General features: G+C 41.3%; 1 protein-coding gene across 1 annotated transcript; it reads left to right on the plus strand.

Annotated features, from left to right (window-relative positions):
- Positions 1-10,344: 10,344 nt before the first annotated feature.
- Positions 10,345-10,968, plus strand: LOC103722787 (transcription factor LAX PANICLE 1). Its single transcript, XM_008813468.1, has one exon. The coding sequence runs from the start codon at positions 10,345-10,347 to the stop codon at positions 10,966-10,968; it is 624 nt and encodes a 207-aa protein (XP_008811690.1).
- Positions 10,969-14,360: the final 3,392 nt, after the last annotated feature.

Consider the following 14,360-nt stretch of genomic DNA (forward strand, 5'->3'; position numbering starts at 1 on the left):
TGTATCCAATCCCCCGGTTTCTCTTCTTTTCTTGTTTTCTATATTTCTCCAGGGCTATTCAAGCCTACCGGCCAGCAACAGTAAATAATTTGATGTGGTAATTGATATACAACCCTTGATCTCCTCAATTCAGCATTTGGCGCACTTCACAATTTACCAGACCATGCATGTTTGGACTCCTGAGTCTCAGATTTCGCTACTTCTTGCAATCGACCTCCACGACAAGGATGCCAGGCGAGTGAAATAGGCTATTTGATCATGACTTATCGAGTGTTGACAACCTGAACAATTAATAGATGGTATCCAATACATTTGGTATGCTCATTGATCATATGGATGGGTGTTGTCATACTTGCATAGTGTATTATTCCTAAACATTTGATGTATACTCTTTTTGTTTGATGAAGAACATTTGATGTGCACTCAAGGACTGGAAAAGAACTGCTAATGAATTAATCATTCAAGATATAACACATTGTGATAAAAGCATGCCTTAGTACAATTAGCACATGTTCGGCATTACAGAAGAGAAGTTTAACAAATGGTTACGAAGGAAAAAGAAAAAAAAAGAAGTATCAATGAATATCCAACCAGTACCAGTAATGCTCTATCTAATCATTCTTTTTACCAAGTACCAAGTGACCTACAACACTGAAAGAGAGAAAGAGGAATAGATTGTGAGCTTTACAGCCAAATAAGAATTCTCACACATCCACACCAACACAATAATAATATAAATATGAAAACCGCAAGAAATTGTTGTACATATCATGAAATCACAAACCTACTATCAATAATGCTCGAATAATCAGTATAAATATGTACATTAAATATGAATAGAAATCCAACTACTAAAGAGTGATATATCATATGATATCTCATAAATCTTCATTAGTATTTTTAATACTTTTCGTTCCATTCCTTTTTAACCTGATCCGAATCAATTATCTTTTCAACTTTGGGCCAAATCTCGGTCATGTTTTTAGCCTGTGATGAGGCAACCAATAGTATCACATTTTTAGCCTATGATGGTGCAACCAATAGTTTCATATTTTCGGCCTGTGACCGGGCCACCAATAGTTTCACATTTTCGGCTTATAACGGGACAATCAATAGTTTTACATTTCCGGCCTGTGACAGAGCAACCAATAGTATTACATTTTTAGCCTGTGATGGGTAACTAATAGTTTCACATTTTCAGCCTGTGACAGAATAACCAATAGTTTCATATTTTTGACCTATGATGGGGCAACCAATAGTTTCATATTTTCGGCTTGTGACAAGGCAACTAATAGTTTTACATTTTTAGCCTATGACGGGGCAACTAATGATAACGAGATATACCCAAAGACCTTATTCATTCAATCAAGTTCACATCAACACATCAATTTTTTTTTTATTTCCATCTTTAGACTAACCACGGTTGCGTTTTCCATCAATGACGGAGCAATCAATATAATATGGTTAGTTCAGAGCACCACATTTATTAGTCCGCTCATGCAAATGCAAGTCGTGCTCATATACATAAATATCGTACTATCAATCATAAGTATACTTGATCAAAATATGATTTAATACAAAAATCATCATGAAACTATTCTTGCTTCTTACTTATCTTGATCATTAGTATATCATACATATATAGGTACAAAAATATCTGTATCATGCAGGTCGGTGTATAAAAATTTTTACCTCTTTGCTAACAACCCAAATAGACTAATCACTTGCCCACTATGTGATCTACGAACCGAGGTGCACAGAATCTTGCTCAATGTCCTCTTGTCCAAAAGATTGTTCTTCTATAGAACCAAATCAACATCAAAAATTATCCGAGGTATCCGACAACCTAGAACCCTCTACTTGTCCACTGCAGGGTTCACCATTACATAGCAACCCAGGACTATCCAGTAGCCCTTCTCAACCAATGATTTCTCCAAATCAAGCTAGAGAGAGATATTACCAATATAAAGAGAGAGAAACTACAATATAAAATTTCGTTGGGCTTCTTTCTGTCTGGATGACTTTAGCCCCTGTGAAAATAGATTCTTATATGAAGATATACGAGGCTAGCTAGATGACAACGCCCACTTGTTCGAATCGATCAGTATAGTATAACTCAATCTATCTGATCAAAAAATATATATCCAATCAAGAAAATAGATCAAGGATTATCAGTTATGGGTCTAAATGGTGGCCAACAACAGTCGAGTGCAGGACGAACATAGTTGACTAGGTAGCAGCATCTGACGTTCGGGTCAGTCCGTTCTAGCCAATCCAACCAGTCAAATTATGAAACAAGAATCAAACTATGGTACAGATAACACAATAGAGATTCATGATGATAAAGTTCAATGGTACACAATGATGGTCGGGATAAGGCTAGTGGGATGGGTAGTCGCAGCGAAACTAGTCCAAGACTCTCTGTTGGGGTCGAACCAGGTCCACAATAAAAACATCTAGGACCCTCCTGCTGGGTCCATAGGACCATGGAAAGAGAGAGAAAGAAGAGAGAGAAAGGAGAGAGGAAGAGATAGAAATAAGAGAGAGAAATGAGCGAGAAAGAGAGAGAGGAGAGAAGAAAGAGAAAGAAGAGAGAGGGCTCTCTTCTTCTTCCCTAAAATAGGGGAGAGTTGTTCTCTCGCTCTCTTCTTCTCAGATTAGGGTGGTGGTGGCCAAGGCAGCCTGCTCCGATGGCGGCAGCCCATGACGGTCCTTCACCCGCAGCCTCGTCGGCGACGGTGGCAAGCTGGTACAAGGAAGAAGGGAGGAAAACCAAGAAAATATAGGTTGATTCATAGTAACTCAGCCTAGATCACAGCCGATCTTCCTGACTGACGTCCACATGATCCCAAAGGTCCTAGAATGCAACGGAGCTCGGAAGAAGAAGTAGAAATAGAGCAACCCTGTTTCAGACGGAAATCTAGTGACTTGCTGGCTCAATTCAAGGCGAATCATGGCCCAAACTGGAAGAAAGGAGGAGAGAGAGGAGTTGGAAAACCTTATCTTACCTCTGACAAGCTCCCTCAACTGAATCGATGGTGATATGGTGAAATTCTTTTAGGCAAAATTGAAGGAAAACTCGATGCGATTACCGGCGATTGAACGAGAAGGAGAAGTGATGCCAAGAAGGAAGACAGATGGCTCTTTTATAGGCCAAATTCAGGCACTGCCGGAGTCCAAGATACCTTTGAAGTCCGCTCCTTGCCAGACTGGGAGAGGAAGAAGACTCCTAATCAAGAGTCTTCTTTCCCTGACTCACATGGAGCACGTTGAGTAGCCCACATAGCCGTTCCAAGCCCAAAGGATGAACCAGGCCCACAAAGAAATGGGGTTCAACAACTCCACCGGCAGCGAGATGTCCTTCTAGGCTCCCTAGCCATCGTCGGTGTACTTTCGGGGTAGCCGACTCTCGTGGTCGATGCATGGCGACACTAGTTTCAATGCCCCCTTGCGTTATTTTCGGCTCACGTACGGACGAATATTCTTTTCTTTGTCGGTAACAAAAGAAAGATATTCTTTTGTCCCGTCGGATCTCTCATGCTTACTGAGAGAGCAATAGTGCAGCGAATTGGATGGCCTTCTATGCGGTATATCATTCAGGCAATTTTATATGGGTGTATCAGGCTTCTATTCTGTTCTTCTTGCAGTATATTTTACTAAATAATACTCGCATCCATTATATATGAGTTGTCGATGAAAAAAAAAAAATCTTTTGTGAAGAGTTCTCTCTCTTTTCCCTAATTCATCAAATTTAAAAAAAAAATTCACTTCTCTCTTCTTTCTCCTTGCTCACGATGGTTCTAGGGATTGGGGAGGACACTTGGCTAATGTTGGGGGTGGCATACGGGTACACGTGAGTCTTGCACATGTCTCGAGGTTGCCGAGTTCGGGGTGACTTGTTGAACTTGTTATGTCCCGTCCAATCTTTTTTTGTATTCATTTTCTTTTTCCTCGGGATCTATCAGCAGCCACCACCTCGGTTGCTGTCACATGTATGGCAGTGAGCCTCAACCATGTTTGTCGGGGCAAGAGCCGTGTGAGCTGAGGGATAATCCACATCTTTTTTTTAGCATTTTAGCGGTACCCCCCTATCTTTTGGTGCTCGATGTGGAAATTTCTATGACTTGATTTGATTGTGTGGCAAAAAATAAAAAAAAAAGGAATTAGATCAGACATTCTAGTGAATTATTTATATTTTTTAACTATAAAATTTTTCTACAACCAGGATAGTAGACGTTTGAACTGTATTCTCGATATAATATATAATCCACGCCTAGTAAACCATGTCAAATTGATATTTCTCAACTGCTACGTGAGAGAAGAGTAATCGAGCAGAAGTATGTTGATGGTTCTCGGAACAGAGACACACGTCCAATTAGAATTTATGTGGGGTTTAAAATCTATCTTCACAAAGCTGAGAAGCATAGACATGGACAAAGAAATAAGCATAAAAATGTTTCATAAAATAGGAGCCCGTCACATATGGCTTATATAGTTATATGGCTTATCCCGAGGCATGTTTAGAAACAAAGGCGGAGTTAGCCAAGCGTGGCTCCACTACAAGCCTTTTTCCCATTATAAGTAGCATAGATATAAAACCTGCACATACCACATAACTCCCAATTTCACATAATATGACAGAATCAAATTCCATACAATATGCATTAAGAATGAAAATTATATATTATATAGAATCAAATCAAATCCCACACAAATTCTATTGCTTATATGGGCAGAATTCATATAGAGATTCTAGTGGGTTAGGCTTGGACATGGCAAACGCTACAATTTCATTACGCCCATTATAGTAATCAAAGGCACCATTGGTTGTTTCTTCAGGTGCATGCATGCATAGCCCAATTCTTATGGCTGTCATAAAATAAGAGAAAAATTTCTACAACAAGAACAAAAGCAAAGAAATTTTCTACCAAGGACTGATCTTTTCATTTTTTTTTTTTAAAAAAAGAAGTAACTTCACCATGTCCATATATATATATATATATATATAAACGAATGAAACGGAGAAAGCATCTCTAATAGCTGCAAATGTGAGAATAGGCACTTAAAGAGCGTATCCTCGAAGGACGCCGGTGATCCGCTTTGTGTTCGATGAAAAGCACCCCAAGGTCAAGGGCTAGCTAGCTCGAGCCTCTGAGCAAAGGAACATGGAGAACCTAAGATGTGGAGCAGTCAATGCATGTGACGCTTTATGCCCCCTTACCGCCTCGGCTTTCATATTCTCTGTACGCCGCTGGTTCTGGCTATGCTACCTTGGCCACTATTTGATGATAGGAGCTCTTCTTCCCCACCTTTTCCCCTATGCCATGTTTCCTTTATAGACGACCACAACATTTGGCAAGGATTGATTACTGAAGAAAGGAAGGGATTATATGGATTTGTCCTCGCATATCTGCGTGAATGCAAATAGATTGGGTCGATTTTAGCTCCTAACAAATCATATGTGATAGTAGCCTACCAAAAAAAACCATATATGCCACTAGGCTAGAAGTTTGAGGGCCTCGACTGGTCTCAATGTGGTAGGGTGCGTCATGATCTAGATGGATTTATATGGTTGGCCTTTTTCTTTTTTTGGTAGAAAGAAGGATTAGAAATGCTTAAGAAAGGAAACAAGACATCGGATAAATAGATAAGCTTTGGAGAGAACTAAGAAAAGGCTAAGGATTCCCTGTTTGCATTGCCGGGTCTCGTGCAATGCTTGATGGCCTCCTTCGGAGGATGAATAGTTATCAAACAAGATATGTTGCATATAACACATAAAGATAATAGTCATCTATCTCTTGATGGCAGCCATCGAGCGATATACCGAACTCTATAATACAAATCGATCGGGCACCATAAAGTACTCATGCTCGCTTAGAAATCCATAGAGATGGACGTCACTCTTAGCCAAGAAATCAGCCGACAAAATTTCTTGCCAGGAAATTTGTCCTTTTGTGAAGATGGCAAGTTTTAGGAGTGATAATGGCTATGGCCATATAATGATCCGAGCATAGGTGTAAGTCCAAGTTGAAGTACGAGACAACTATGCTGATTTGTTTTGGAATTAATATATTGCAAATCGTGAGATGGGTGGCCTACAGGCAGCACATATGTTTTGGGAGAATAGGGCAACAGACTGAGTCACCTCCTTTGTCGTCCGGCACTCCGGAAATTTTCTATGAATATTTATAGGAGAGATTTCCTCTTCTTTGTACTTTTTATTTTCTCGCGATTTGGCAGGATGTACTCAAGTTAGAGCTATATAAAGTACCGCATTTACCAAAAATAATAATAATAATGTGTATGCTATTGACAAGGAAACAGTGAAGCCTCGTTTAGACTAAGTTAAAATACCCCGAGCTGCAATCGGCAATGCGGCCAACGATATCAACAGATGCAAGATAGTTTGCTGCGCAATGAGCTTCTAGCTGGACGTACTCGGTTAACACCTACCAACATATTCAAAGAGGTCTTAATTCGGATGATGGCATTGCACTGAGAACATTACGTGACCGCAGTATACAGATGGCCGTATGGTTTATTGCTTTTTATGGAACAGCACCTGAGAACAACTTTATTGGCATATATCATAGCCTCCATGGCAATCTCAAAGCCTGGCCTGCTCTAGAATACGACGTATAAAAGGGCTATGAATAGGCGCAGGCCGGAGTTGGTGAATGCCACGGCCCCCGCCCTAGCAATTCCTTACCATATATGCATGGCTGTTGCATGTGTGCCATCCTTAACATGAGGCATATCACCCTACTCTCTTATTAGGATAGTATTAGAGGATCAAATTTATACATCTCTCGCATGCATGATACGTAGCTCGCGAAACAAAAATGGGAAGAGGACTTTGACGCCTCACTCAAAATAGCTTCAGAATGTGAATGAATAAGAAAAGACATTTCATGAACGCAAGGTGAGTTTATTCTCACTTTTTGAATAAAGCCAAGGGATAGAATGTTATGTGTAATGCTTTCTGGTTAGATGAGAAGTTTTGGACTTACACTCCAATAACATTGTACTACTTGGTTTCTAATAGGACAAAGCATTAGCGTGCTAGGGTTGCAAATGGATTGAGTCAACCTATGGCCCTAGCTAGCCCATGCGTCATCATGTCTAATTTTGATTAACTTAAATGAACTCGAACCAATCCATTGCAACCTAAAACTTGAATAAGCTCTCATTTAAACTAATTTCTTCTTTTTCTGTAACCTCAATATCTATAGCTCGGTTCATCTATTTTCACTTAATTATATTTAATTATTCATTTTTTATTATTTATTTTGATGGATTCTTATTGTAATTCTATCAAGTATGTCAAATATATTTTAAAAATTGTAGTTTGTAAACTTAAGGATGATCCGCTTGTCCAGATAAAATTAAAAAATTTTGATTGAAAATTCAAGTCTAACTTGATTTTTTTTATTTTTTATTTTTTATATTTAACTATCAATTATTATATTTTAGCTTTAAGTAATAACTAGATACAAAACCTTATCGAAACCGAAAAATTCGGTAGGGCCAGATCATACTCAACCTGCCTCGAGTGACTCATTGGAACTAGATTTTTTTTCATGGATCTAACTTGACCCAGTTGGCTAATAGGTCCGGAATCAAAAGCAATACTTGAATATGAAATCAGGTTAGGTCAAGATAAAAAATGCTCTAATTTCATCTGGTCCATTTGCAGTCCTAGCTAACTTGACAAATTAAGTATGCTGATTTTATGCACTCAAGAGAATACCAATTAATATTCAATTAATTTTCTATCCTAGCATGATTAGGACTTTGCAATATGCATGTGAAGAAACTCGATCGACCATGGACACGAACTTTGAGTTGGTCTCTATCACGGAAACCGAAGCTACTTGGTAACGGAATTGGACTCGGCAAGAGAATTATCTTCAACATCTTTCCCTTCTTTTCCATGTTATAACCAAATGTTTGATCTGAAATGGCAAGAGCTGACTGCTCCTACAATATTAAACACCGCCGAGGAGGAGACGTTGGGAGCCAGCAGGAGGAGCAGGTGGCCCTGGAGCAGCTGCAGCCAAATCCAATCGAAGGGTTACATCCATCAATCCCTGCTCAGTCACCTGTCATCTATTCTTCTTCATTTTGTTTCGTGACCTGTGTCCTTTGCTTCTTTCTCGTCCACTCTATACCCGTCTGATATCTATATAGAAATGACGGGTGTTTCAGTGGGACAAGGTATTATATTCTAACCCTAGAGGCTTCCTTCACTTTTTTTTTTTTTTTTGGGGTACAAGAAGGCTTCCTTCACTTCGACTCGCACGTCAGCAACAGACATAGAACGAGCAGTCTCTCGGTTTCATCCGTTTCTAGTCTGTTTGTTTGTTATCGTTTGAACTCAGAAAGAACAGACTCAGTGTGGAAGAGTGGAAGTGGGAAATTTAGTAGTGGTTTAGGTGAGGGTGGCAGCTGCTAAAATAACATTCTTTTGGTGGAGAAAGGACGAGAAACGTGACGACTCGCTTGTGCTTCTCCTGACTTCCGAGGCAACAAACAAGATCATGAATCAGCTGATGTGCAAAGTCCACAGAAAAGCTGAATATAGAACTATATTTCTCGGGATAAGCTATCTGTCCGTGCGGTTCTGGTGGTGGTACTGCGAACTTCTCTCCAGCAATTTATCGGGGTGTTAATTAAGTTATCCTTTGGTTAACCTTTATATATGGCTATAATTCAGCACTTTACTTTACACATGATATGCTTTATTTACATTTTGAATGCGAGAATAAATACACGGTCTATCATGCTTTTACCATAATTATTAGAATAATATTGACCATTGTGATGACATTAGAGGATCTACTCCATTAATTACATGTTGCCGTGATGGGTATTCAAATGACAGCCTTTACTTGGAGATTGTCTTGTTACAATAGTTATTGCATGCGAATTTTGATATCCATCCAATTAAATTTTTTTTCTTAATACTGCATATGTTAGTTATAAATGATATTTTGTCATGTAAACTAAAATGTAACCAAATAGCACCATTACTTTATCCTAATTTTTCCATCGCAGTAGTCATTATGAATTATAGCAACCATAGTTTTATTTTCAAAAAAATACAACCTAGAAGTTTTAAGCTTTTAATAAGTTGGACTGCATTAGGCAAATAACATCAATCAAGGTGGTCCATTATTTGGGTATCGCATTATTGAATTTTCGTCCTAATATGGTTTTTCATCTTGGATGGGACGTCAATTGATATGAACTAATATATTTTGCGTATCAGCCAGGGGCACATCTATACGTGAACCAACACATCCCTTTTCACTATTTCATAATTATTTTTTTATTAAAATATCTACATGGTAGTCTATCCTTCTTCTTTTTTTCTAAAATGATGGATTTTTAATATCTTAGTCCCATTATGTCCAGAAATCAAAATATCCCAATTGTTTTAAAGTTTCTCCACTGTCCGTCTTAGCTAAGATAAACCTATATCTCAGGTCATTCTAGTTATTAGTTGAGCCAGTACCAAGTAGCTAAGAATGAGCTTTCTTATAAAGCAGATAAGAATGGGGCCAAGGAAGAAGAAATGCTTAAAGGCATTCCCAGCTTTTATATTTTTTTCGCAGCCTAAGAAACTAATTCATAGATTATTAACTATTGAGTGGTGAGTCATAACTTTTCTGATAACCAATATCAGCAAAAATAACGAATATTATATGCAAACTAATGGAACCATTAAATGAATAATTCTATTTTTTATTCATCAATGATGGAAACCTTTATTTAGTTAAAATAGATGACACAATTAAATGCTGGTCGTCCTATGGCTAGGAAAACATACGGTAGAGTAAGGAGCTACTTGGCCTGCTAAAAGATGTCCCTAATTCGGATTCGCTCCAAGTCTCGACAGAAGAAAAACCAGCCACATCAACAGGTTCGAAAGAAAAGAAATTCCACAGAATTCATATTGCCTACAAGTGTGGGGCTGCAGGTTGGTCAACCGTACAATTGAGTGAAAGCTGGAGACCAAGACAATATATATCATATCAATATAATTGTAGAAGAAATGCAGGGTGAAGGCGTACGTCTCCCTCCTTTAATTCCCTAACTCCAATCCTCACCAAAACCCTAGGATTTCGTAACAGGACCTTGGCCACCCGTATCCCGCGCCAGAGATCGGCTGACTCACATGACCACTCACGACTCACCCCTTAGTGCCGCTTGCCGCATCCATATCTCCTCTCTCTCTCCGTCTTCTCTCTCTACCTTCTTCCATATATACCTTACTCAGTTGAGCTGCATTCTTCTTATTTATCTTGTATCAAAGCATCAAGACACCAAGGTAATATAGAAATGGATACATCTGGAGACCAACACATGGAGCTGATGGAAGCCTGTCACTACAAACCGCCCATCCCATCTCCTCCTCTACCCCCTTCATCTTGGGGTAAGGAGGGAGAACCCTCCTACCTTCTGCAGCACCCCAGGGAGAGTAGAAGGGGAGGGAGGAGAGGGAGTGGTGTTAAGCTCTCGACAGACCCTCAAAGTGTGGCGGCGAGACAGAGGCGGCACCGGATCAGTGACCGGTTCAGGATTCTAAAGAGCTTGGTGCCAGGGGGGAGCAAGATGGACACGGTGTCCATGCTGGAGGAAGCTATTCACTATGTCAAGTTCCTCAAGGCCCAGATTTTGTTCCACCAGGCTGCCTTGATGCTCCCTCTGGATGACACTCCTATTTCTTTCCCATCTACTGTAAATGCTACACCTGCTTCTGGAAGTGCTACACCTACCGTAGGTGCCAGTGGTAGTGACTTCGCTCCTAGTGTGTTTCCTTCTTCTTATTCTTCTCGCGAGCTTCCTCCTCAGCAGATTTTAAGCAACTCGTTGCCCCCTCCAACACCATCTCTTCCTCCTTTCCCGTTCTCCTGTTTCCAGGGTGAAGAAGAGATTCTCCATCATGTCAGTTTCAACTACTAGCCTTCTGGCTTATCTGCTAAGTAATGATACCTATAGGTTTACTTGTCTCTCTCTCTCTCTCTCTCATGCATTGCTGCTGAAAGATGGACCTGCGTTGTAGTTGAAAGTGTTGCGACCAACAAAAATGGAGAGGAATGAGTACACTCGTGTACTTGCTAGGCCTACTTGTAAGAGAAAATATCCGAACATTTTAGTATATGAAGACAGTTCTTTCCTTTCACAAGAGAAGAAGACTGTTGCTTTGCCAAATTTTGACATCTTTAGGGTAGAGAAGGTTTAATCTCTAAAGACACAATCTGTTGTCAATTGTTTGTGCATGGGATGCGTTCATGCTGCTTCATACCATTTTCTTTGTCTTGTTTCTCGAAAAAACAGTAGTTACCGTAGAAACAAGGCTTAGAAAGGTTCTTGCGTATGTTCAGTTGGTTACCTGGTATTAATCCATTACTGTGAGGTGACTACCTGACAATCGATCACATGAGAAGTCGTTATTACCAACTTTGTCGCCACGAGCACCAGTTACCTAGAGCATTGGTGGTTGCATGGAGCACGTCGAAGCCACTGATTCCTATAACGGAAGAAATTACGAAACGTAAATGCTTCCAATATATTCGTTAGTTTGGAACATTTTCCTTTCTCATATAGTTCTTCATCCATATTAATTTGCACATTTTACTCTCTCTTTTTTTTCTCTTTAGACAAAATTCATATACTCATTTGTCTGCATGTTTTTTCTTCTTTCACAAGAACAATACCAGAGGCGTGTGTTTCGCCAACTTTGTGAGTCGTGAACATTATCTAGGTAAAGAAGGTTGCAGCACTGATGAAGAACCCATCTTGTTATCGCATGCATGGTGCAAATAGGCTAGTTCCTTATACAATGTAGCTAGACACGGTAAATGGTTTCGAGTTCCTTGTACAACGTGGCAAGACATGGTAAATGGTTTAGGGAATAGGTTTATGATATAAGATATGATCGACGTTAGAAGTGAGGTCTGAATTTCGCAACGTATCACTGCAGTTTCCCAGTATTTGAGTGTTCGATGCAAACCTAAAAATCTCCTTCAACTCTCTCTCTCTCTCTCTGGTACTGGTTTTAGTAGCCTGTATATACTGTGTTTTGAAATATCCAACAGATATGCGAAGCATTTGTTATCTTCGTTCATATTATAACCATCCCTTTGACGCAAAAGAAGTTTGTGATGGCAACTACTCTACACCTACGACTGTTCAGGTCTTCAAACCATTATGATTAACTTTGTGGCACGCGGGGTTCGTGTTTCGTATTGCTATGTTTAATATGATGTGACTAAACTGGCGAAAGACATCGGCTTACAGAAAGAAAAGAAATGGTGACAAGTAATGTTATTCCCCCTCATAATTTTACTTATCCAACTTTATATCATAATTGACATGGCAATACGGTGCCAGCAAAGTGATGATGTGGCAAGGCCAACATCTGATATGGTCTTACTAGATTAACTGCCACATTACCAGACTTACACGCGTCCGCAGTCCATGATGCGCTGCACAAGGCTGAGACGAGGCGTCAAAAGGCCCTGCGAACATGTGTACACTAGCCGTCGTAGAATGCAAGACACGACATAAGTAGATCATCAGACACACCAACGTAGCAGCTGCAATCTCTATCGTGTCAGCCCAAACGTCTTGAAATGCCGATATTGTGTGAAGTTGATGGAAAGTCAAGGCAAGTAATTTATGTATGTTTATATAAGTCTTAGATATTTTATAAATGTTTTATCCATATATCCCTGTAAAAATTGCTTATTACGCGCGTATTCCTTCCGGAAATTATTATTTTGCCGGTACACGTGCGTGTGTGTGTGTATATATATATATATAGAGAGAGAGAGAGAGAATGGGAAGCAGTAAGCCATCTGGATTTTATTGAAAGGAAGAAGATAAAAGAATATACATCAAGTGATCTGATCAGCTCTCTTAAAAGAGCTGATTACATGATCCCACAAACTGAAACCACCTGTTGCTGGAAATTAGACCCGGGGGCAATCTTCGGTCGAGGAGAGGGAGCAGCGGGATGTCACCACGGCGGGGCGGCGACCAGTCGGTGGGCGGCGTCCTCCGTCTGGGGTGGTCGGAGAGAGGGAGCAGCAGGTCCTCACGGTGGGGCGGCGATCCGTCGGCGGGCGGCGTCCTCCGTCTGGGGTGCCTGCAGACAAGCCGGTGGCCGGGTTTTCCGGCGCCGACCCTCCGACGCTCAAGTCAGGGAGGGGGCAAATAGTGTAGAGAGGAGAAGAATAGTGTTTGTAGGGTGCGTAATTTTACCCCCCAACACCCCCCACCTGAGGGGCCAAGGTTCTCTTTTATAGGCGGGGGTCGGTTTACCTGTGATGTAACGGGGCGAGGCCGTAGTACGGCTCGGCATGTTGTTCAGGTCGGCGCACGATCAGGTGAATCATTGCGTTGATGTCGGCGGTGAGGTCGTCGTACGACCTGGGCTTGCACGCTACCAGACGAATTATTGCATTGGTGTCGGAGGTATGGCCGAGATCAGAGACTTATCATGGTTGACTAAACTCTGCTGGGCTAACTTGCCGTGGAGAGCTGAGAGTCCGTAGATGACAGGAGCCGTGCGCATTAAATGTGGAGTAAGCCGGAGATCCGCATTAATTGTGGAGTAAGCCGGAGATCCGCATTAATTGTTGAGTGAACTGGAGGTTTACAGTAGCCATGCGCAATAAATGCCGGGGGGGGCGTCAGAGTATGGTCCTCGGCCGGACCTCAGAGGGGCATGGCCGTAGTAGGTGGCTGATAAAGGTAGACTTTGAACATCAGGATTTTTCTAGGTCGGAGGTCTCGAGGTCGGATGTCTTGAGGTCGGGCGTTCCGAGGTCGGACGCCGACTTCGGCTGTCCAGGGTCGGCGATTGTGCGGCTTCTCGGGGGCATTCGTGTCATTGGGGGGGAAAAGTCTTATTCCCCCAACACTACCCCCGACTTCCGAGTTCGAGCGGCTTGCGGGCTCGGACGTGGGAAGTAAAGTCTATCATTAAAGTTGGGCGAATCTCGTCCGCGCCCTTGTGTTTGTCGGAGTTTTTATGGTGAAACTTGCGCCCTTTGGTGCCTCGAGGTTGCTTTATTCAGTGAACTTATGATGAGGCTTGTATCCTTACGTTTTTCGAGGCGGCTGTAACAGGGGTGGCGCCTCTTGGATCACCGAGGTCGCTTCGTGCGGCGGACCCATGATGAGGGTCCTCGAGCTCGGCGAGGCGGCGCCTTGATCCTGTGGTCGAAGCTCCCCGTTCATCAATGAGTGTGCCGTTTTGTGTTTCAAAATGGACACGCGGCATGATCTGAGGTCGGACGTTTCCGATCTCGTGTTACCGGATCATGGATCTGGCGAGTTGGAGGCTA

Source organism: Phoenix dactylifera, chromosome 12 (assembly GCF_009389715.1).
Source record: "Phoenix dactylifera cultivar Barhee BC4 chromosome 12, palm_55x_up_171113_PBpolish2nd_filt_p, whole genome shotgun sequence".
NCBI classification, from domain to species: Eukaryota; Viridiplantae; Streptophyta; class Magnoliopsida; order Arecales; family Arecaceae; genus Phoenix; species Phoenix dactylifera.